Here is a 23,623-nt window from a genome sequence, read left to right as displayed (position 1 = left end):
GGTGGCGCGCTTCTGCCTGTCTACCAGGTGTGCATCAAAGGTCTCGTGTGTTCCTTCCTTAGCTGATCATGACACCCTCCACGACTTCAAATCCAGAAGTCACATAGCTACAACCTCATTAGATGCCAGATTTCTTAAATAAATGTGTAAATCGGCTGACTGTATGATGAGATATGTCTCAGCAGCTCCCTTCAGCTGATGGTTTGTGGCGATGCGTGAAGCCTAGAGAGGCCATATTTCCTTCTCTGGGACATCAAGGAGAGTTGACTGGCATGAATGTGGTCACGAAACTCCAGGTAAAATTAGAAACCCTCATCCATTCCCAGATGGATGGATGTAAGGCGTGTTTTTGAGGATGACAGTCATCTCGTAGGAAGCCAACACTGTGTATCTGACACAGAGCCAATGAATCGTATGTTACTCCTAACCTAGTGTCAGGATATGAAGCCCACCCATGCCTACGAACAGAACAAATGCGTTATCAATCTTGCGGACCCTCAAGTCGGAGCCCATTCTTCACTCCATCAAGGACCGAGCATTCAGAAGTTGTTCTACAGCTGAAATCAAGACAATTTGGTAACATTCTGTTGTTAATATCGTATACTTGAAGCGCCCAGTACAGAGAACTCTTCCAGAATCTCCATCATGGCAGGACTGGTAAAAGGTAAGTTTACTACGCCACTCTTCACCCAGCAGAGTCTGACATTATGACATAGGAGGTCTAGCCTTGGGCAAGGTAGTGGGAAAGGTCGCCGCACAAGGCGGCAAAGAAGTAGCCAAGAAGAAGGCGGAAGAAGAACTAAAGAAAAAGGCAGACGAAGAAGCCAAACAGAAGGCAGACGAAGGAACCAAGCGGAAGGCTGAAGACGAGGCCAAGCGGAAGGCGGACGAGGAAGCTAAACGGAGGACAGATGAGGAAGCAAAGAAGGCAGAAGAAGAAGCCAAACGGAAGGGAGAAGAGGATGCTAAACGGAAGGCGGATGAAGAAGCCAAACAGAAGAAAGACGAACAGGTTAAAACCCAGATAGACAAGAAGGTAAAGGAAGGCAAGGAAAAGGCACCAAAAATTAACGAAAAAAAGGTTCCTAAGAAGGAAGAATCTGAGGAGGAAGAATCTGACCAGGAAGAATCTGAGCAGGAAGATTCTGAGGAAGAGGGCTCTGTGGAGGAGTCTGAGCAGGAGTCCGGGGAAGAGAGCTCTGGGGAGGATGATTCTGAGGAAGAGGACTCTGACGAGGACTCTGACGCAGAGAATTCTGACGAGGAAGGCTCTGAGGACGAGGACGAGGGCTCTGACGAGGGCTCTAACGAGGGCTCTGAGGCAGAGGAATCCGACTCTGAGGAAGGGGCTTCTGAGGGAGAGGACTCTGAGGAAGAGGGCTCTGAAGAGGGCTCTGACGAGGGATCCGAGGAGGGCTCTGAAGAAGAGGAAGAGGCTTCTGAATCTGAAGACGGTGGCTCTGAGGAGGAAAGTGACTAGCAGGAAAGTGATTAGTGGGAAGTTGTTCTTCAGATGGTGTCTATTTAGGTATGGTTCTACAGCTCATGGATTGAAGTGGTTATAGAAATTATATTATTGTGGATGAACTTTGGCTTCAAATCATCAAAATCATGCCAGTCGCACTATTTCCAAACAAAATGCGACTTTGATAACGTAGTCAGTTAATAAAAAAAGCGTAACCTGTATACCTTCGGCATGGAATCTCTTCATCTCCCATATTCATTTCAATAGGGCACAGAGAGGCAGATGATTCTTTTGTGCCAATATATTAGTAAAATTCTGTAATGGAGACATGGAACTCATTGCCAGTCTCTGCCTTTCTTCCCTCTTGAATCGGGGCACGCAAGGGTATCCCAAACTTGCCAAGCAGTGTCAATGAAAAAGCCTCGGACTTAATCCAATCGGCAAGTCCGTTCTTGTGACAGGTGTCTGTGATCACGACTTGTCTACACCTGCCGCTGTAATCCATGAGACATCTCCCACCGTCTCATGGTTAAAAGGAAATTGTGGCGGCTGGTGGGCATATCATCTGAATCCTACTAAGAAATGGGGTCCATGATGTAAGGATGGTGGTCAGAAGTGCCATCATGTGTTTGGCGAATAATTCAACACTTGGCACTCGCCAAAAGCGTCACTGATTTGTACTAGAGGTGTACTGGTACCTGTGCACCAGGTTCTCAATATATCCTTTCAATCCTCCCAGAATCCTTCCATATTTCAACGGTGATTTTGAGCTTATTTGGATCAATATCATCATGTCATTCTGTCTTTCTAAGCTGCTGGGTTCGGAAAGGTCAGTGAAGTAATAAACGTCAGCCATAGATGATAAGCAGTTAGCTTAATAGGTGAGACTGATAGCGCAGCCCACCTGCTCTTTGCCCAAATAATAAAATCCTTGTAGACTGGAAATAGAATGTAGAAGAAGTTGTAGAGACTCGCAAGGTACGAGGCTTGCCAATAAATACAATCAATCCGCTCCGCTTGATTGCGAAATTACTGCATTGTGCAAACACCTCATTCTTCTACAAAATAACTCTTAGGGCAACTTCCTGAATCCATCAAACATTTTAAGATACAACACAACTGAAGATTATCTGACCCATATTTTCACTCCAATCTGACATTATGGCGCCAAGATCATCTTCCAGAGCACCTTCCAGGGCACCCTCTAGGGCAACTTCTCGAGTAAGGGCTTCCTCGCGAGGGAGGTCTGAGGAGCCCAAAAAGCTTTCCTCTCGCAACAAGAAGCCCACCCGGCCAGTTAGTGATGATGAGGAAGAGGAAGAGGATGATGATGATGATGATGATGAGAGTGAGGAAGAAGACGACGAAAACGAAGAAGATGAAGAAGAACAAGCTAGTGAGGAGGATGAAAATGAAGAAGCTAGTGACAACGAAGAAGAAGAAGCAAGTGATGAAGACGAAGAAGCAGCCAGCGATGAGGATGAAGACGAAGGTGGTGATGATGACCAGGAAGTGGAAGGCTCAGAAGCTATATTGGACAACTCTCATCTAAAGCATAAGAAGATCCGCAGCCAGAGGGAGAAAATGTAAGACTCCTATGTCGATTTTTGATGAGGAATACTAACATGGCTTGAAGCCCTTTCGAACAGAGCAGCAAAGATGAAAAAGAAGGCAAAAAGGAAAACAAATCTAAGAAGACCAAGAAGTCTGCTGATGTGGACCAGGACGATGAAGCAAAGCCAGCCAAAAAGAAGATGGCCAAGAAAACGAAGACATCTGACGCTGAGGAAGATGCGGAAAAGCCAAAGAAAGCAGCTAAGAAGTCAAGGGCATCTGAAGGCTCCGAGGAAGAGAAGGAGAAGCCCGGAAAGAAGAAGGGTGCCAAGAATCCGGAGGCATCTAAAGGCCTGGAGGGAGAGGAGGAGAAGCCTAAAAAGAAGAAGGCTGTTAAGAAGCCGAAGGCGTCTGAAGGTGCTGAGGAAGAAGGGGAAAAGCCTAAGAAGAAGAAGGCTGCGAAGAAGCCAAAAGCATCTGAAGGCTCTGAGGAAGCAGAAAAGCCTAAGAAGAAGAAGGTTGCTAAGAAGACAGAGGGACCTGAAGGCTCCAACGAGGGTGAGAAAAAGCCGACTAAGAAGACTGCCGGTAAAGAGGCCAAAGGACCAGAGAAGGAGAAAGGCAAGAAGGCTGGTAAGAAAGGGAAAGCTTAAACTTTCAATTAATCTTCAATAGCCGAGGCAATCTCATAGTTAGATGTTACTTTCAATTGCGGGAAACAAGTTGTTGGATGGACATGTTACTGTACAGCACATGAGATAGAGACTTGAGTGTTTTTCCTTTTGTCTAGTAGTTTATTTACACCGTTATATATCACGCGCGCGCTCTAGTGTTCCATGAATCTCGATGAATGAGGTATTGCTAGCAATGGACAACGCTTTCTTGCACGGCTTGAGATGTCTTTTTGAGGAGAGTTCGGATAAATTTTCGTTCCTCTGGAAATGTGTGCCACAACATTGTGGTCAGTGGAATGGAACCAGAGTGTGTATTGAAGGGGGTTCCAGCAGTGGGCAACCCTTGGTTTTAACCCTGAAGTTGCAGCAATACTTGGGTCTAGGTACCTGGGTACCTGGGTGGGGCCAAGCCACGCGGGTGGGGCAAACATTTCAGGCTGCCCCACTGGCTGACTCCCTCATGCATTCTTCCATCTCACCTAACCCAACCTTGAGTGACTTGAGCCTCAACCAACAACCACAACCCACCTGCAATAACATCCAGCCATCACCGCCGCATCGCATCCATCACTGATCGTTACGACTCTCCAATTAATTTGCCAAAAAAATCGTCACGTTAAGAGAAGCCACGCATCATGGGATCCGTAGTCCTTCCTCATCTGCCTTCAGGCTGGCATGTTGACCAAGCGATCCTTTCAGGTCCGTCTTCAATTCATCCATGACACACTGGTTCACACAACTGACCGCTACCACAGAGGAGGACCGTTTAGTTGTCATCCGCTTCGGACGTGACCATGACTCAGTAAGGGGAACAATCACTTCTGCCTTGCTTTTACACAAACGCTGACTGCGATCAGGACTGCATGCGACAAGATGAAGTGCTCTACAAGATAGCCGACCGCGTCAAGAACTTCGCCGCCATTTACCTTTGTGACATCGACAAGGTCAGTCTCCCCTGAGGATCCAAGTTGGCAGCAGGAACAGGCTCTAAGTAATCGTAGGTCCCTGATTTCAACACCATGTACGAGCTGTACGACCCCTGCACCATCATGTTCTTCTTCCGCAACAAGCACATAATGTGCGATTTCGGTACCGGAAACAACAACAAATTGAACTGGGTGCTGGACGATAAGCAGGAGCTCATCGACATCCTTGAGACCGTGTTCCGGGGCGCCAAGAAGGGCAGAGGTTTGGTGGTCAGCCCGAAGGACTATAGCACAAGGCATCGTTACTGAGAAGTCACTGCTGTGAAATGGAGCATTTTGGGTTGATCAAATAAGTCGGAGATGGCGGATTTATGTGCCTCGTAACTGTGAAACTTGAGCGCATCACGAGCAAGAGACACAGAAAGGAGTGGAACTCTATGGGCCCAAAAATGAGGGCCATGCAAGCCGAGTTTGGCCGGTAGCAACATGGTGGAAAGCATGCGACCGATGATAAAAGGCGTGTAGTACGTATGTTTACACCAACATGGCCGGGCCCGGGGATGTTGATCCGTGAGTTTGATGGGTTTGCAACAAGAGCGTCCAGTCCAAATCTCTAGCAAGACTCGAATCAAGCCGTTTGATAATCGTGAGATTGAGATGATGAAATTTCTCACTCATATAAAGTTGATCATCAGGTTACTTCCAAAGTCACACGAGAGTACTGAAGTCGACGCGGCCCGATAGGATTGACAAAAGATCCCCAACCAGACACCCATTCCCAACACAGAGCAGACAAAACGTCGAGTACTCTATTCTAATACCCTGTTCCAACATACGCTATAGCCTGGGCAAACTTGACGGACCAGCCCTATGTGTCGATTCCCGATGGTGACTGAATTTATGTTGAAATGCTGCATATTGTCCGGGCCCTTAATGATCCAAGGGATATCGGTCGGGTCCGGCTCGAAGACCTCGAGTAATTCAACATGTTCAACAATGCAATCATGAGTAGGTCTAACAAAATGCAGTCACTCACCGCTATGGGCGGCCTTTGGTCCATCATAGTAGCCTGAGACTGCGTAAACATTCCCAGTCGCGACATCGTCTAGGTTAATGGAGATGGTGGTGACGATTGGAAGCCCGCTGGTAGTTGTTGGAGGAGCCGCGCTCGTAGTCGGCAACGCCGTCTCGCCACTCGTTATAGGAGCCCTCGTAGTCGGTATTGTCGTCTCTTGTCGCCCAACGACTCTTTGTCCCTCCCCTTCGTCTCTTCGGCCCGGCAGCTGCGGACTAATGTCTCGCTTCAACTCATCTCCCGAATCCCATCGGTAGGATGGCGAGGGTCCTTGCTGTGGTCTCCGAAGCCAGTCTAATAAAGCTTTTAGGTGTGTTAAGGATCCTGAGCTCGGAAGTGGCACCATGGAGCAGATGGCGTTCAGACTACCATAGTCATCTAAGTAACCAGGGATGAAAACTTTTCTCAGTTGACGAATTACAATATAAACGCACTATACCGGCTTTCTTGAGACGTTCTCAAAGCCGTCACAGCACAATGGCTCGATTTGCCTGGAACAATAGAATTGAGGAGTACCTATTGAAAATATTGGAGGGCAGCGCATATGCACAGGCCTTGGAGCAATTTAGACCTAGGAAGACTGGCAGAGGGTTGATAACATAACAGAAGCCCACGCCCACCTTTTCAAGTTTTGAAGGACAGAGCAGGCGCCGACTTGAATGCCTTTTCTGAAGCCTACTCGGGAGTAGCCATAACTTTGAAGTCCTTCCAGGTATCCTTAGACATGCCGTTGAAGTTGTCCAGAAACGCTGCATGCTTCACACTCTCCCAGACGCCCTGGACCTTCTCCTGAACGGCAGGGCTGAGGGAGCCCTTCCGGATCCCCGCCACAGTGGCCCTCAGCTGCGCCAGGCTCGACGCCCCAATGATCACCGCGTCGCCCTTGCTTCCGTCGAGGATCGAGTTGTGGACCACCCAGCGGAACGCCAGCTCCGCCCCCGAGATGCCCTCCGACGCCGCGATCTCTTGCCACGTGTCCAGCGCACCCAGGATGGCCGGCCGGCTGCTGTACAGGTCCTGGTACACTTTGCCAATGAAAGTTTCCGGATCCCATCGGCCTTTGCCTTCCTTGATCTGTGCCGTGGTCTTGGCTAGGAAGCCACCAGCGATGGGGCTGTAGGCGTAGAAAGCAACTAGAACGGACGCGGTCAATCATTTGCGCTTCATGCAAGACATTCCTTATATGTAGAAATCCAGGAAAAGCTGTTTGACTATGATATGCGATTTCATGGGACAGCCAGTGTTATTTGCCTCGAGTGTGGCAGAAGGGTGCTTTGTATTGTGGTACGACATCCATTGAAATTTGCTTACTGTTGTTTTCGCGCAGGATGGGGAAGAGCTCGGTCTCGGCGAGACGGCCTACGGGATTGTAGTTGCCCTGATATACCGTTGGGGGCACAAACCCCCTTTCTCGGCAGATGCGAAGGACTTCCTTCGTCTGCTCCGCGGTGAAGTTCGAGAGGCCGAACCTCCGGAAGGCCCCGGACTTATGCAGGGAATCGATGCCTTCCAACGTCCCCTCGAAAGAGAGACGGGTATCTGGACTATGCAAATAGTATACATCGACCTTTGGATTTTCGTTAGCGTCTTCAGAAGGTTTGCTCCATGACGAGTTCCACACGTAGTGGGTCTTCGGAGTCAGGTGGGGAACAAACCTGCGACGTGGCGAGCTTCTTCAGACTCTCCTTCCCGGCGGCGACCACCACGTCTTTCGTCGAGGGCTCAGGATTCATGGCTCCTGGATTTTTCGTGTCGATCGTGAAGCGGCTGGCTGCCTTTGTCTCACCAAGAAACTTCTCAGAGTCTCCGTAAACTGCGGCTGTGTCTATGACCTTGATACCAAACTCTTCAAGGAGGTCCAGGTATTCCCGGACCTCATCCACAGAGGGGACATACGGGGCAGTGAAGATACCACCTCCAAAGACAAGTTTAGCAGCCGTCATGATTGGATTGCTTCCGCAAGGCACTGCTGTTGAATTGGTGAAAAAAAGTGCTGCTCAAACCAGAGGAATGAACTCTTGAGGTCAAGTATAAGCTTATCCATTGGAAAATGCTGACACCAAACCTTACTTATACCCGGGCATCTACCTTTCTCGTTTGAGTCTTGAAGGAGTGTAGTACATAGCCTCTACTGTGGGGTGTTTCATTGCAGTAGCCTGCGTTCTCTTCTTACCAATCCCTCCGTCGATGACAAATGCCCCGCTATGGCTATGGTTGGCCCGAAACGATGGCTTCCCGCAACTAGTTCCCTCTGACGAAGGCTTCAAAGTTACCGAAGGCGGGTCGGAAGCGGTGGAAGCGGATTAGAAGCCGCTCAAGTGCTCTAGCTAAGAATCCTGCAAGATGTTGATTTGACAGCAGTCAAAAGTCTCCGATGCTAAGGATCTCACCATGCACGTGAAGTGTTGCAATGAAACCTAGACTCGGTGTGAAGTGCTTACGACTTCACAAAATACAACCATGATCCACGACTCCTCCAATTACTGAGGGGTTGGCCCAGAGACGAGGGAAATTACCTAGTTGAACTGTCACTACTGTGGCTCGGACTTGAATTCCTATAGTCAATATGGGCTGCACAAACGTATCTAAGACTGCATCGAAAGATATTTAGGAAGCTATTTCAATGCTGGCTTACCCTTAAAATCTTCAAATTTTAACGCTCTGAGTGCAATACACGCGGTTTATTTGTAAGCGATAGTCGTGAAGGATCACCTCCGACATGTATATTAGCCACATTCGTCATACCACATATTCGGACGCACATTGAAGATCACTGCGAAATTTTCTGTGCAATGGAAAGAATGAGAACCACACTGCTAGTTGCTTGGGCACTTGCATAAAGTATTGTGCGTAATTACGACTCTATAGCCGGTCTAATCCTAGCACAGACCCGGAAATAATGCTTGTCGCCGTATCAAATATCATAAATGTTGCTGTCACTGTGATTGGTTAGCATGCAAATGTTCGAGGGAGCGTAGCTAGTATGTCATCCGAGAAAGCACCGCCGGCGCAGGAACAAAGGGAAGTACGGAAGGGAGGGATAGAACGCCACCACTTACAATTTCTCTCCAAACTTCTCCCTGCCTTCAGCGTCCTTGTTCACAAAGACGCTGATACTGCACTGGCCGCAGACGAACTCTCCAAATCCGTCCTGCCCAATCTCGACCTCCCGGTCGCTCCACCCAAGCACGTCAGTCCACTTCTCCCCGGCGTGCATCTCGCCAACATGCATACGCTTGGAGCCGGCGCCGGCATTGGACAGGACGACGGCACACCCGAAGCGTCGGTCCCAGGTGCCGTAGCGCACGAAGCCGAGGCACGTCGCGTAGTCGAAGTAATCGGCCTGCTTGCCGTAGGCGTAGAGCTTGCGCGCGAGTATCAGCTTGGGCAGGCTGCCGCCGCACGAGGGCGGGAAGGACTGCTTCTCGCCCTTGGGGTCGACGCCGTACAGATCCCCGTACCAGACGCAGGGGTAGCCCGTGTCGCGGAGGAGGATGAGCGAGTAGGCGAGGGGCTTGAACCAGTCGGCAATGGGCGCCTCGAGGGCTTGGTAGGGCTGGGTGTCGTGGTTCATCACTAGTGTCTGCAGCAGGGTCGCATGCGATTAGCTTCCGCGAACAGGTCGGTATGAGTGAGGGACCTGAAGACTTACCACGGCACAGATAGGTGCAGCCTGTACAAGTGTGTCATCGAAAACCTTGCGCATGTCTGCGCCATCGCCCTGGCTAATCTCGCTGAAGTTGTAGACCAGTGGGGCATCAAAAAGAGCAAATTTCCTCCCCATACGGTCAAGGTACGCCTCCATGTCCTGAAGACTGTCCTTCCAGAACTCGCCGACGACGAACCAACCAGAGCCGTAAGTTTCATCCATGTTGGTGATGAACTTGCGCAAAAAGTCCTCGCTGTAGTGCTTGATGGCATCGAAGCGGAAGCCCTTGAGTGGGAGCTGGCTTGCAATCCACTTGCCCCAGTTGAGGACATCTTCCTGGACTTCTGGATGATCATAATCCAAATCTGACCCCATAAGAAAATCACTGTCTCAGATGGTTAGATCGAGCTAGAAGCATGCTGAATGGGGCCAATTTCACTCACTAGTTGCCCTTCTCACCGTCGACATCTCCGTCGTCAGCCCAGCCCTTGACCTTGTCACCCATGATCTTGTAGATCGCATTCTTGTTGTTCTTCGCGTTAAAATCGACACCGCTAAAATGATACCAGTGATATCTCATTTTGCTGTACTGTCCGCGTCTCCCAGGAAACGTGTAACCAACCCATGCCTCAATTTGATAGGTATCACTGACGTCCTTGTTGCGGTCTTCCTGATCAACTTCCTTGGCGTCGCACTTCTCCCTGCGGTCAGCAGCAAACTTATGATTCAACACTGCATCCCAGTAGATCCCAACGCCGTTGTCCTTGGCTGTGTTTGCCATTCTGACCAGCTCTTCCTTGGAGCCCCATTTGGTGGGAACGGTGCCCTTCTGGTCGAACTCTCCCAGATCGTACAGGTCATAGATATCATATCCATTACCATCTTTGGAGGAGCCCTTGCATCCGGGAGGGACCCAGATGTTGTCGATGCCCCATTGCTTGAGCTGTGGTATGTGCTTCTCGAGGCGGACCCAGTGCTTCTGGTCAGCAGGGACATACCACTCGAAGCCCTGCATCATGGTCATGTTCTCCGGGGTTGGTTGCTGTTCGTCTCCCATATTGGCGGCTTGCAATTGCTCTTCAAACAATCTGTGATTCTACAAAGTTGGAAAGCTGGAGAACTTGCGAGGACTGAGCGATTGAGTGAGTGATATTAGAACCGAGCTGCTACATAAAACAGGCTCACCGCCAGCGAAACTTGTAACAAAAGGTTTTTGGCCGCCATCAGCTTCCCGCCCACTAGCAATGCGCTTATCGTAGTAGAGGTGACATCCGGCCCTGATGGTGCCCTCCATCGCCTGGAATTAATCCAGAACAGGCTTACGTGGACAAGGTTCCTGGCGCTACAGGTAGCCAGACCTTCGGAGCTTCCAGGTTTCCCACGGGACCATCCCGGCAAACCTGAAATTCTGTCGCTGGGGGACACGAGCTGAGTGGCAGCGTGCAGACATAACTGGCGAGGACAGTGCTGTTGATCAAACGGTAGTGCTGGTTCCCGTCAACGGAAGCTTGGAACAGCTGGGATGGGATGATGCACTGCATGAGGTGACGTCGAGTGGCATTGATGATAAGACTGTTTCTTGGTGTCAGCAGCCATTGACGAATTCGTAGGTGGGGGGCTTGGAGATGGTCAATTGCGCTGGACTTGTCAACCTGTCATGTATATGACACCTGTGGCTTTTTGACATGAAAGCAAGCTGTCTGCTGCTGCCCAGAGGTTGAAAGAGTGCCAGATCCCTTCTCTATTTCCAGGAGAGAGAGAGAGAGAGCACAGGCCATTTCAAGAGAGGAGCCAGTGACGTCATGCCTGCAGGCTCTACCGCTTGGTGGTGAAAAGAAGCAGCTTCATCGAGACAACGCGATACAAGAGGAAAAGAGACAACTCGCAGCAAGCATACTGAGTTTCTTGGATATGTATGATATCTTATTTCTCTTCAACGGACACGATAAAGGATGCTCATGCCATTGTTCATCAATGGGAGGAGACGGAGAGCAGCCGCTGGCTCCCCGCCTCCCATCCGTTTTTCGGTGGGGAAGCTCCAGCACGCTCCAGGCCCAACCACCCATGTCGCGTTCCCAAACAGGCAATTCCCAGCCACTGCCCAGGCCGTCTCCAGGCAACGGAAGGCGCATGTCAACACGAAGACGCGGTTGCCCAAACGGCGAAAGCCACCGGACCACTGACAGCTGTCCACGCATGCAGAGACAGCCCCGACCTGCGAGGGAAAGACCAGCCTCTCCTTGCTCGATTGATTCGCTTAACGGCCGTCGAAAACTCTCGTCTCCATTTGCCTGCGTATGATCCGCGTTGCTCCAGCCGTTGCATTGCATTGCGTCGCCTGCTTTCACCGACTGAGGCTGATACGTATCTCTCGCGTACGGTATTTACTTTCTCAATATCGTATTATTAGCCCGAGACCTTCTTCTCTTTTCTCCTGCCCTCTCCAATGCCCAGAGAACCTCCCGCCCTTGACTTCGAAATACACGTCGACCAAGACTGTTTGAGTCCAGCAATGGAGGAAGAGAACCATATCAGTCAGCCCGCCGACTCGGTGGAGAAGGCGGCCGATCAATGCGAGGCCCAAAACATTCCAGACAAGGAGGATGCGGATACTACGGCTGTACCCGAGACCGCGGAAAAGGACGACATTCCAGCCGTGGACCCAGAGAACTCTACCAACACCACCACCGACGCCACGACAGAATCAGACAGCACGAAGGACACACTCGGCCAAGACGAGCCGCAACCAAATGCTGAGGATTCCCTCGAGGACGACTCGCACATCAGTCTCCGGGGAGAGCCAGAATTTGACTCCCATGAAGAGCCACCAGCTGTAGAGGAACCAACACATGAAGCTCGTTCCGAAGCCGACCACGACAAAGATGAAGCATCACCAGATGCCATCGCCGAAGAACAACAAAGTCATGACACAGAAGAGCCTACACTCGATTCTGAGCTAGACGAAAGCCACGAAGAATCACAACTCGAAAACCCAAGCGATGATGCAGAGACACAGGATGGTACTGAACTCTCTTCGAGAAGAGGGTCGGACGCATCCAACTTGGAGAGACGTCACTCAGTAAGGACGGAGGCATTGATCCAGGCTGCTGCTCGAGCCGTAGTGTCAATGAGGGATCAAAATGAGCACGACGCCACACAAGAAGAGGAAGATAGTGCCGACGAGTCCGAACTGAGCTCTACAACACATGAGACCGAAGACCCGGACGAAACCATTCACGGTGATGTGGACCAGGATGGCCCAAGCCGCCCCGAATCTTCCGCCTCCCGATCTGTCCACTCCTCAGAAGGCGATGGCGCCGATAATAGCACAGAGGACGATGTGTTTAGTGATCGCAGCCCTCGCACATCCATCCATTCCTCAGACGAGCACTTCGATGGGGATTCGGTTGAGGCCATGACTGAAAAGGGTGATCAATCACCTTATGTGCGATCCCGTGTCGCCTCTGGAGTGTCCACGTCTGGCGCATCGGTGATCTCTGAACAGTCTCGACTTTCACGTTATGAGAAGGAGGATTTCATTCCCACCTCCCGTTCCAACAGGCCCGCATTTCGAAGCCCGTCTTCTGTCAGAGCCATGCAAATGTCATCCCCAACACCGTCTAATTACTCATCACCTACTCGTTCCAAGAGGCAGCATGTTCTGCCCACAATCTCACGGCTTGGAAGCCCGTCAGTGTCGGGTCAATACCCGCCCAGAGGCCGATCGACGCCAACACGCTTCAAGCGACCGGAGCCAGCACCGCTGGTCCTGCTTCATGTTACACTTCTCCCACTCCGTTGGGCTTATGGAGAAGTGGTGAATTATTTCGAGGGCAAGAAAGTTCCACCAGTCTCATTCTCGAGTGAAGGAATCAAAAACCTGCGTGCGGCGTGGCGTCAGCTGCAAGACCGCCTTGGCGACACTGAAATGGAACGAGGAATCCTCCTCCCTCACCCCCAGAATGACTATGAGGTTCTTGAGGAGCGTCTTTTAGAAGCCCTGGAATTGCCTTTGCGACGCCGAGCCCGGATTTTGGAGTGTGGCCACTACCTCGGGCCTTCGAATGAAATGACACCCAGTTCCGACATCGAGGATGATTCTGAGGACACCAGCGATGTTGACGATTCCGAAGCTAGCGGCAGGAGAGAGAAGAGACATTGGTGCAAGACCTGCCGAGGGGACATCAAGTATGAAGAGCTTGGGTCGGAAAGGGTTTTCCGCATCAAGGTGTATGCTAGCAACGGGCTTATGAGTCCTGGAGCTTGGGAAGCCTGCTGGAAAGAGATGGAGCGCGTTGATATCGAAGTAGAGCCTATTACTGGCTCGCCTATTCAACATGAGCTGTCCAAGCTAGGTGCCACGTTTGACCAGGAGCACCAACAGCGGCTGGATCAAGAGTCTGAAGATCAAGAGCGTTTGCGATTCGAAGAAGAGCAGCGCCTCCAGATGGAGGAAGAGCGACGCCAACAATTGGAAATAGAGCGCCAACAGTTGGAAGCTCAGCGTCAGGAATTCGAGGAGGAGCGACGCCGTTCTCTCGAGGAATCGCAAAAGAAATTGGAAGAGGAACGCCGACTGGCCGAGAAAGAGCAGCGTGAGCGCATCGAGGAAGAGCGTCGCCAGCAGTTCGAGGAGGAACGTCAGCTGTTAGACGCTCAACGACGAGAATTCGAGGAGCAACGTCAAGAGCTTGACAACCAACGAAAGATGATCGAACAAGAGCAGCGGCAACACCTCGAGGAGGCTCGACGCCAAGAACTTGAGGAGGAGCATCGCTTGCTCGATGAACAGCGCCAGCAACTTGAGGAAGCACGCCAACAATTTGAGGTCGAACGTCGCCAGCGTCTTGAAGAGGAAGAGCTCAGGCGGCTGCAGAGAGAGGAAGATGAGCAGAAGCAGATGTCGTCTGCACGCTCCATATCTCGTTCATCCTTTGTGGAGGACGATCTTGCTTCACCAGCTCTTGAGACCGCCAGCTCCACAGATGTTGACGGCCGTCGGCGTGACTCTGAGCGGCTTCGAGAAATATATGGCAATCATAGTCGAACTTTGTCCGAGACCACGGCCACAAACTCATCACCAGCGATCCACATTCACGTCGACTCAGGCCGGCAACGGGAAGAGGAGCAGAACTCTCGTCAGCTCGCCACCATTCCTGCTCCACGCGACACTGAGGTGCAGCCCAGCCGAGTGCATGCCGATCCTCCACACTCTGAGGCTTTTATTTCTACACCAACACCGGCCTCCCCGTCCGAGCAAGCTTACCAGAGACGAGAGGGTCGCCGGAGGTCCCTGGACTCTGCCTCGCTGGCAGAGCTAGTGGGCGAATCGATTAGGATTCTTCTGCAGGACCCCAAGAACGTTGCAATTGGTGTCCTTGTCGTCCTGATTGCAATGCTAGCTGGACAATTTGCAAAGCGCGATGATCACGGTGTCGAGCTTTACAAGCCACAGCAACATCACCACCAGTACCAGCACCATCAGCTCGACAACCGGGAGCCTGTGGGACAGGTGATCATGAATACGCCAGCCGTGCAGCGCATCGAGACCATGCCTCCACCACCAGTTGCGGAGACGGTCTACAAGACTGTAACCGAATCGCCAAGCTCATCACCATCGCCGCTGGTGGAGACAATATACAAGACTGTCATTGAATCTTCTCACACACCATCATCTTCCCAGCACACCGAGACCGTCTATCAAACGGTCATTCAGCCTCCTGTCCAGGAGAAGTCGACTCCTATTGTTGAGACGATCTATACCACAGTGATAGAATCTTTAGCCCAGCCCCACGCTCAATCAGCAAACGCAGCGCTTGAGAACGCCCGTGAGTCAACACCTAGCCGTGCCGACCCCAGTATTGATTTGAACCCCTTGTCCTCCATTTCGGGTGGCGAATCCGGTATCTCTGCCTCTCCGCCTACCCCCGTGTCTGAATTTGGATTTGTTGCTTCTTCCCCTCTTTCGACCGCCGAACGCGACCTTGCACCGGAATCTTACTCTAACGAGGATACTCTCAAGGCCAACATTAGTGAGGAGGCTCTGGTTGATACAGAGATCGAGCAAATCATCGCAACAATATTCAACCCTACTTGCTACTTGAACAAGGAAACGCCCAACTCGGATCCACGACCACTGGACAGCCTTGACCCTGAAATTCCTACTACACAACCTGCATACCCTGAGCACGAAGAAGACTCAATCACCATTGAAAATGAATACGACGAAGTGGATAATGGGCCAGTCGTGGAAATGCCGTCGCTGTATTCACGGTCTACTCCCTCATCAAGCACAGCAGGCGCTGCCACCGACCAACAAACAACAGTGAGAGTTGCCGAGACCATCACGGAGACTGTCATCGTCACAGCCACGAGAACTAGCTTTCAGCAAGCATTGAGCGCCACTGTGAATGCCGGAGTAGTCGAGGCTTGAAGGATGCCTTTGGTCGCCTAAGAAGTTATTGTTGATGGGGCTTCGTGAGTGCATGTTGTGTATTGTGAAGCATTCGTCAAGACAGCAACAGCGAGTTTGAGAATTGAGGATCGTGGCCCCGGAGTATGATGATGGATTCGATGTCTGGAACAAACCTGCAAACAATTTGCAACACAACGGAGAGTTGTCTGGACGCCTGTCTGAACTCGGGAGTCACCTGGGTAGGAGTTGATCGCAGCCACGACTCATAAGTGTCATGAGAGAGATGCGATCTGGGACCCAGAGTGCTTGTATGCATAGGGGCGTTCTTGTATTTTGAGCTTTGTCTTATGGTCTATTTCTCTGTTGGTCTTCTTTCCAGCCTGCCCCTTGAACAATGTACATAGCATTCAGACAGCGAGCGAGCGAGCACATCTGGACTTGAATGAAGCATTTGAACCGAGGGCCTGGAAGCGCGCACATACACACGCATACATACCCACTTGAGTAGATAGATAAACTTGATTATATTTTGGTAATGGAAATTAACTTGGTCCTCGAGAGCCTACTTGTGTATGATCTGCCTTCGAGAAGGTCAATCGTTGTACACGTTCCTATCGCGCTGGCTCTTTACAAGCCAGACTTCAGATCCCTCCGGATATACACTTACAGAAATCTGACTGGGTTGATACCAGCCACGGCCCTTACAGCCAAGTACGTCAACATGGATTTGGGCTGGAAGATCGCATCAATCCAATTAAGGTACATAGGTACCCTGTACTCCACCTGTTCATCCGACTGTCCCCCCGGAAAGCTAAGCATCAGTATATTCAATCCAGCAAGCAGAGGACCAAAATGACCTGCCAGGCCTGCCTGTGATGAATTTGCTTCGTGACAGCCGCAGGCATAGCCACATTTTTGTCGATGTTTGGTAAGAAGTGGGTATCGCTGACGTCGGGGGATCAACATGGCTGCACGGGCCAAGATCCCATCCACCCACGTCACAATGATTTCCGCACGCATCTCGCCATGGGCTGGTGAAACTTGTGAAGCCCGTCATGATGGAATTCGAGTGCCGTAGGCCGAGTTATGACGCATTTTGGGGGCATGGGAGGGCGACCTCAGCCATGGTTATAAACTGCCTTCAGCGGCGGCTCTCAGCTAAGATCTTGCTGTCTTTTGGAAATACCTTCCTACTACGCTGACTATTAACAAGAGACTACGCTTGAACACATTAGAAAATTCGTTTCAAGATTATTGATAATGTCTCTGAGTGCTGAAGAAGTGAGGAAGGCGGAGGGGGTTCCTGGCGCATTCCCGTCCGAGGATACCATCACCAAGTCTGAACTCAATAATGCCAGCAGCACGACGCCCGCCATGACTGGTTCCTCCCGTCAAAACATCGCGCACACATCTGCTGGGGCTGGCAACACATCCGCGTACACTGCAAGCCCGGCCGACTCAGACCCGGATCACCTCCTCCGGCGCGCCGGTGCAGAGGGCGTGCCAGTATCAGGGGCAACGTCGTCTGCCACACAGGGACTGGGCTCAGGAGCCTCTACGTCCTCGGTAGCCAACCCGCTAAGTGGCCCGACCACTGCTGCTGACGATGGTTTCGGGGCGGAAAACGCACCGAACATCACTGAGGACCTCAAGGCTCTTGGGTCCGGGGCGGCCACTGCGGCGACGGCGGTAGGGATTGCGGCTAGGGATGCCGCGCTGGCCGTCAAGGACGCCGCGGCACCTGTTGTGAGCTCTGCTTCTGAGCAGGTAGGCGAATCTTGGAAAGATTCTCTTAGATGGTATTGAGTGCTGACGGGTGCTTTGATAACTTTCAGGCCATGCAAGCTGCTGGATACGCTGCTGAGAACGCTGGGCCGGTGGCGAGCACGGCATCCGAGCAGGTGAGACGACTCCGATAGACCACATCACAGAAAAGTCTCATCGTTTGGCTGACCGTCTTCCAATTCATAGGCCAGGGACGCAGCTATCTATACCAGAGACTCTGCCGTGCCCGCGGCGAATGCTGCCTCCGAGACAGTGAGTCTCATCTGACTACACTCTCATCTTGCTGAATGACTGACAAGCAATCCTCAGGCTGGAAATGCGGCTGGCTACACTAAGGACACAGCCATCTCCGCGGCCAACACCATCCAAGCAAATGTAAGAGCCAATGCTACCTCCCCGAGTGGCTGGAATCAGTATTAATCATCTCCCCACCACAACAGGCCCCAGCCGTCCTAGGCGGCGGGACAATAACCAACACAGCCAGCGCGCGAGACATCGTCCCCGAGGTCCCAGGCCAGGTGAAGAGCTCCATCGCCGAGGCAGGCGAGGCGCCCGAGGCAGCAGCGAGCAGGCGGGCGGTGCACGGCAAGGGGCAGGTCGAGAGCGAGCTGCTGGGGTACGCGGCGGAGGCCGAGGCGGACGAGGCGAGGCGCGTGGCGCCCGCGCAGAAGCTGCCGCCGACGGGCCTGCCGCCCTCCGGGCTGGACTCGGGCCCGCAGACGCCCAGCACGGGCGTCGCCGTCGTGATGGGGACCAACACCGAGCGGGCGTTCCCGCTCGGGTCGCACCCCACGCACGAGTCCTCTTCTTCCTCTGTTGGGCCCGAGGTTACGAGCGGCCTGTCGACTAGCGGGGTGCCGCAGACGAGCACCGGGACGGGCCGCGGCGTCGATACGGGCGACGCGGAGCTGATGAGGCATGCTGAGGACAAGGGCACCGGGGCAGCGTCAACGCATGACAGGAAGCCTACGGCGCGGCACATGCCGCCTCTGGAGGACAAGGTGCCAGTGCGGTCGAGTGAGGAGGTGGCTGTTGGGACAGGGCCGAGTGCCTACAAGACTCTGAGCTCGGGGACGCCGAGTGGTGTTGGGCAGTGAGGCATGACTGGATGACCTTGTGATGTTGATAACCAGATCTAGATTGACGGTCAACGTGTCTTATTGCGAGGCTAGCCAAGGGAAATAAATTGATATTTTCTTTATTCTCTTGTTCCAGGAACGCCGAGTACACCGGGACTGCAGTAGACTGGTAGAATTTGCTCATGCCCTTTTAAATTCGCCAAATATAACAGAAAGATATGTCCGCCCCCACATCGTTTTCCTCTCCTCTCCCACTGTCGCCATCTATGCGGCCTTGCCGTTCTCCTCGGCCTTGTTCTCCGCATTGAGTGGCGGCAGTAGACTCCGCGCCAAATTCCTCGACTGCTGTGCCAGTACCGTATCCATCACCACCAAGGCGGCCATGGCCTCCACGATAGGCACGGCGCGCGGCACAACACATGGGTCGTGGCGGCCCTTGGCGGCCAGGACGCCCTCGCCGGTGCCGTCGTAGGTAGCGGTGGTCTGCTCCTGGCCGATGGTGGCAGGGGGCTTGAAGCCGACGCGGAAGTAGATGGGCGCGCCGTTGGTGATGCCGCCCTGGATGCCACCGCTGTAGTTTGTCTTGGTGGTCAGCTTGGGGCGGGGCAGGCCGGCCCTGTCGGCGCCGGTCTCGAGGCGCTGGGCGGTCTCGGCGGGGATGAAGGGGTCGTTGTGGATGGAGCCGGGCACCTCGCAGCCGCCGAAGCCGGAGCCGATCTCGAAGCCCTTGGTGGCGGGGATGGACAGCATGGCGTGGGCCAGCAGGGCCTCCATCTTGTCGAAGCAGGGCTCGCCCAGCCCCGAGGGCACGTTCTTGATGACGCAGGTCACGGTGCCGCCGATGCTGTCGTTGCGGTCGCGGAACTCGGCGATGTAGTCCTCCATGCGGCGCGAGACGGCCTCGTCGGGGCAGCGCACGGGCAGGAACTCGTCGACGGTCTTGCGGTCGATGTCGCTCAGCAGGCGCAGGTAGTCGGGGTTGGTGCTGGGGCTGGGGTGCTCGGCGGAGGGGGGGAAGAGGTGGACGGCGCCGACGCTGGTGACGAAGGCGACGATCTCGACGCCGTAGGCCAGGCGCAGGTACTTCTCGGCGATGGAGCCGGCGGCGACGCGGCCGATGGTCTCGCGGGCGCTGCTCCTGCCGCCGCCGGACGAGGCCTTGACGCCGTACTTCTCGAGGTATGTCCAGTCGGCGTGCGAGGGCCGCGGGTACTTGTCGATGGTGGCGTTGCCGTAGTCCTTGGGGCGCTGGTCCTCGTTGAGCACGCGCAGGCCGATCGGGGTGCCGAGGGTGATGCCGAACTCGGTGCCCGACTGGATCTCGACGCGGTCCTTCTCGTTTCGCGGCGTGGTGATGGCCGACTGGCCGGGGCGGCGGCGTGTCATCTGCGGCTGGATGTCGGCTTCGGTCAGGGCCATGCCGGGCGGGCAGCCGTCGACGATGCAGCCGACGGAGCGGCAGTGGGATTCACCATAGCTGGAGGCAAGGAGGCAGGGTCAGTCTGGGAGAGTGAACAGGATACGCTGGGGAGAGTGTGTGGCCATGACGGGGGACGTACGTGGTGACCCTGAAGTGTTCGCCAAAGGTCGACATGGTGAGAAGCGTTGTCCGTCGTCCGTCGTCCAGCGTCCAGCGTCCAGCAGCCGTCTGGTGGATCTCGAGGTATAAAGGAGTAGTCCTGTGAAGTCTGGGCCTTCGAGACCAGAATTGAGGAGAATTGGGTCGTGCTGGCCAGTGGACAAGGCAAGGTAGTCTATAAAGTTTCGCGCCTTGAAGCAGCTCGACTCACCCTTCGTCGACGCATCGATGACTCGTCCCTCGACCAGGGAAAATTTCCCAGCACCAACCAGCCCGCACGCCGACAGCTCCAATGCCCCGCTACCCGCTATCGGCGCTCAACCACCAGCCAGGCGCCCGATCAGCCCACGCCATCGCAGGGGGACAGGGATCAGACCCACGCCATGGACTTGGGACCTGCAGCTGCAGCTTGAAGCTCACTCCCCCAATCCAATTAACATTGACAGGGGGCCTGCCTCAGTCCCACGAACATCTCTCCCTGCTCGACACCACCTCTCAAGCATCACAGGCCAACCAACGACTCACGATACTTTTCTGTCCTTTGCACCAACGAACTCTTTCCTGTTGCATCAACACAATTCGATGCTTTGCTTCTATTCAACGCTATGACTTTCTTACGCTTCCTCCAATGACACCAAGTGCAGACCATCCCTACACTGGTGTCAACTCGTCCGATGCCTCAAGCCGCATCGACAGGCCAGCCACCGCGCTCATCTTGTAATGCGTCACAGCCTCGTCCCCATCACTTCCGTAGAAGTCAGGGTCCTTAAACGCCATGACGACCCCCACAAGTGTCTCCCCATCCGGCACCCGCAAGCTGCTCTTCCGGTACCCCAGGCCTTTCTTTATGCTCCCCCAGTGCTGATAGCCCGCTTCACCCCCGTAGAAAGTCCGACCTCGGTTGGTATGGATCTTCGAAATGGATGTTAGCCAAAGGCGTCGTCCAGCTGTTGACGAAAATAAGGTTAGAAATTGAATACGCCATGGGGCTTACCTTGATTGCCCTTGGATGGATGGACAGGGAAAACTCCACCTCTGTCACCACCTCGCCCCCAGGTCCATCGATATCGAAGTGCTCATAACGGTCGGCATACTTCAACCCTGCTCTGGGCACAGCGCCTTCCAATCCGATCGTCCGGCGTGCCAAGCCTGACGCCGGCTCGTACTCAGCACTTATCCCACATAGGTGGTGGATGTCACGCGGCAATGGGGCACCACCCTCGCTACGGTCCATCGCCTTGCCGCCAAACACGATGCAGGCGGAAAGCCGCCTCAGCGCCCGAAGCTCACCCACGTCCTTTGCCCAGATCAGTGCGCCATGCATTATCAAGTCGCGGTGCAGGTAACCCTGAGACTTCAGCAAACCACCCCCTACCAGCCGGAGCCCGGGGTGTTCCCGGATGCTTTGGCCTAGTATGTGCGAATACTCTTCCTCCCATAAGAATTCTTGGAGGAGCCTGAAAGGGAGCCGAGTGCGGTACGGCATCACCGAGAAGTCCGCAACGTCAGGTTGCTGAGCTTGTACGAGGCCGAGCTGTGTCAACTGCAGCTTGCCCATGACGTCTCCAGTCGTGCCTGTTATGCCTGTGATAACCCACTCAGGGGCGGCTGAGAGGAAGCGCTGCATGTGACTTTGTGTCGTCTCGCCCATCTCTAGCCTTTTACCGGAGTTCAGGATCATCTACTTTGTAGTATCAGCAACGCCGGTTCTCACGTCAAAATTGAGCACTTGAGTGTGCTTTCAGTGGGTATGTTGGCACTAACCGTAAGGCCTTTCGGAGAAGTCATCGCCTGGAGGTCTTTAAGGTGAACGGGGACGGGTATGTGAACAATGATGTCTGTGATCCACTCCTCGACAGCTAGACTCTTAGAGTGCCTCACAGTCCCATCATCCGAGCCAGCTCTCCCGAGCAGCCGTCTCTCTTCACCATCAGGCGTCAGTGAGAGGCCCACAAGTGAGCCATCGCTGTCCCAGAAGCTCTCCAGCGTCTTCGTGGTGTCCTGGATCTCTGACCAAGTTTTTGCCCAGTAAACCTTGCGAACGGTGTAAGTCTTGATCGCCTCCGGCGCCGAGACGGTCACGAGGGGCCCACACTTGGAGTACTTCCGGATCAATTTCTCGGCATCGCTCATGGTCGGGTTAAGGTCGTCTTCCTTGCGCGGCCAGTAGATCCTTCCAAACTGCTCGCACAGCGACCAGATGCGCCGACGGTTGGCTACACCCATAAGCGGTCCGGTTAGCCACCTCTCAGGACGCGTCGTCTTTTCCGCCCATTGCAAGATACGCTGAGCGTCGTTTTCCCGCAGAAGGGCTTCATCCCGTTCAAGCAGCTCCCGAAGCTCGAAGTACCAAGGAAAGAAAGAATCCCTGAGCCGCTGCCGCCAGAACTGGTTGTTGTTCCGCAAAAGCGCGTGAACCGGCCATGACGCCTTTGCCAAGTTGATAAGATCCTCGTCCGAGATAAAGCCGGAGATCCTGTACAGTACATCGTATGGTATCTTGGCAAATTGGTCATGCTGGACGCGGTTCCCGAGGTCAGTCCGCACCAACACCGGCTTGAAGGCGTCCGTCCCGAACATGGACAGGACGACCTCACTCGCGCCGGGCACGTTCAGTGGGTGGCTCACGACGAACTCAAAACCCGGCACTGCGTTCCAGGACTGATCCAGCATTTTGTTTACGACGCCATAATCGAATTTACTTAACGCGTACCCGGCGCTGGGCGACAGCTCCCGCATGATGCTGAACAACAAGTCTTTGTCCAGCTTACCGTCGCCAAAGGAACCCGTGAGGCATTTGGCCAGCATCTCGTAGCAGCACCAGTGGAACGGGAAAATGGGCTCCCCGGGGCGGTCCCAGTTATCGTAGCAACATAGCTCTGCAAGATCGAGCCCGACGACGTTTGGATCGTCGCCGTCTTCGACGTTGACGAATCCAACGTCGTCATAAGTGCCCGGCCCGCTGACAAAGGACCTGTAGTTGCCGAAAGGGTCAGCTCAACTCAGCACTCACTTGCATGGCGCAGGGCTGTTGTCGCCATCAAGGAGAACTGACTTGCAAGCTTGCTCTGAATCCGGGTTGAACGCAAGGACGTGGAGTGTTTCGGCCCACTTGACGTCTTCCTCGCTAATGACGGTAGGGTCGTAGCTGTTGTCCTCCTCATAGCTATCAAGAGAATTGGCGTCGTCATCGTCGTCGTCGTCGCCGCCCCCGTGCTTGTCTTTATACTCATGTTCCTTGCCCTGCTTGTCCTTTCCGAACTTTTTTGCCATCTTCCTCAGGAACCGAGCTGTCCTTGGCTTTCGGCAGACATTGATCTCTCGGAAAGGCCCACCACATATGGCACAGAAGCAATCGCTGGAGCCCATAGTGGAAAGGAGAGACGACGACGGAGGTCAAATCATCAAAGAGTGAAGGAGGC

General features: G+C 53.5%; 7 protein-coding genes across 7 annotated transcripts; 4 read left to right on the top strand and 3 right to left on the bottom strand.

Annotated features, from left to right (window-relative positions):
- Positions 1-645: 645 nt before the first annotated feature.
- J7T55_005919 (uncharacterized protein) lies at positions 646-1,480 on the top strand (the record flags this gene model as incomplete). Its single annotated transcript, XM_053138607.1, has 2 exons — positions 646-664; positions 717-1,480. The coding sequence occupies 2 exons, from the start codon at positions 646-648 to the stop codon at positions 1,478-1,480; spliced, it is 783 nt and encodes a 260-aa protein (XP_053000689.1).
- A 1,146-nt stretch (positions 1,481-2,626) lies between these two features.
- Positions 2,627-4,928, top strand: J7T55_005918 (uncharacterized protein; the record flags this gene model as incomplete). The annotated part of the gene is made up of 5 exons (XM_053138596.1): positions 2,627-3,051; positions 3,102-3,652; positions 4,449-4,495; positions 4,551-4,637; positions 4,695-4,928. The coding sequence occupies 5 exons, from the start codon at positions 2,627-2,629 to the stop codon at positions 4,926-4,928; spliced, it is 1,344 nt and encodes a 447-aa protein (XP_053000688.1).
- Positions 4,929-5,647: 719 nt separating this feature from the next.
- On the bottom strand, positions 5,648-7,637 carry J7T55_005917 (ldehyde reductase; the record flags this gene model as incomplete). The annotated part of the gene is made up of 5 exons (XM_053138585.1): positions 5,648-6,059; positions 6,129-6,185; positions 6,374-6,827; positions 7,006-7,261; positions 7,350-7,637. The coding sequence occupies 5 exons, from the start codon at positions 7,635-7,637 to the stop codon at positions 5,648-5,650; spliced, it is 1,467 nt and encodes a 488-aa protein (XP_053000687.1).
- A 971-nt stretch (positions 7,638-8,608) lies between these two features.
- J7T55_005916 (glucan 1-4-alpha-maltohexaosidase) lies at positions 8,609-10,400 on the bottom strand (the record flags this gene model as incomplete). Its single annotated transcript, XM_053138574.1, has 4 exons — positions 8,609-8,633; positions 8,754-9,277; positions 9,347-9,728; positions 9,787-10,400. The coding sequence occupies 4 exons, from the start codon at positions 10,398-10,400 to the stop codon at positions 8,609-8,611; spliced, it is 1,545 nt and encodes a 514-aa protein (XP_053000686.1).
- Positions 10,401-11,855: 1,455 nt separating this feature from the next.
- J7T55_005915 (uncharacterized protein) lies at positions 11,856-15,776 on the top strand (the record flags this gene model as incomplete). Its single annotated transcript, XM_053138563.1, has 1 exon — positions 11,856-15,776. The coding sequence occupies one exon, from the start codon at positions 11,856-11,858 to the stop codon at positions 15,774-15,776; it is 3,921 nt and encodes a 1,306-aa protein (XP_053000685.1).
- Positions 15,777-17,018: 1,242 nt separating this feature from the next.
- J7T55_005914 (uncharacterized protein) lies at positions 17,019-18,640 on the top strand (the record flags this gene model as incomplete). The annotated part of the gene is made up of 5 exons (XM_053138553.1): positions 17,019-17,525; positions 17,594-17,659; positions 17,730-17,795; positions 17,853-17,918; positions 17,984-18,640. 5 exons carry the CDS (start codon positions 17,019-17,021, stop codon positions 18,638-18,640), a joined length of 1,362 nt encoding a protein of 453 aa, XP_053000684.1.
- Positions 18,641-18,886: 246 nt separating this feature from the next.
- On the bottom strand, positions 18,887-23,474 carry J7T55_005913 (uncharacterized protein; the record flags this gene model as incomplete). Its single annotated transcript, XM_053138543.1, has 7 exons — positions 18,887-20,099; positions 20,182-20,301; positions 20,727-20,762; positions 20,857-21,113; positions 21,196-21,882; positions 21,966-23,175; positions 23,257-23,474. The coding sequence occupies 7 exons, from the start codon at positions 23,472-23,474 to the stop codon at positions 18,887-18,889; spliced, it is 3,741 nt and encodes a 1,246-aa protein (XP_053000683.1).
- Between the last annotated feature and the right edge of the window lie 149 nt (positions 23,475-23,623).

The sequence above is a fragment of the Diaporthe amygdali genome (assembly GCF_026229845.1).
Source record: "Diaporthe amygdali strain CAA958 chromosome Unknown NODE_1_length_4327563_cov_65_473760, whole genome shotgun sequence".
Classification (NCBI taxonomy): domain Eukaryota; kingdom Fungi; phylum Ascomycota; class Sordariomycetes; order Diaporthales; family Diaporthaceae; genus Diaporthe; species Diaporthe amygdali.
This window is presented reverse-complemented; position numbering and strand designations above follow the sequence as displayed.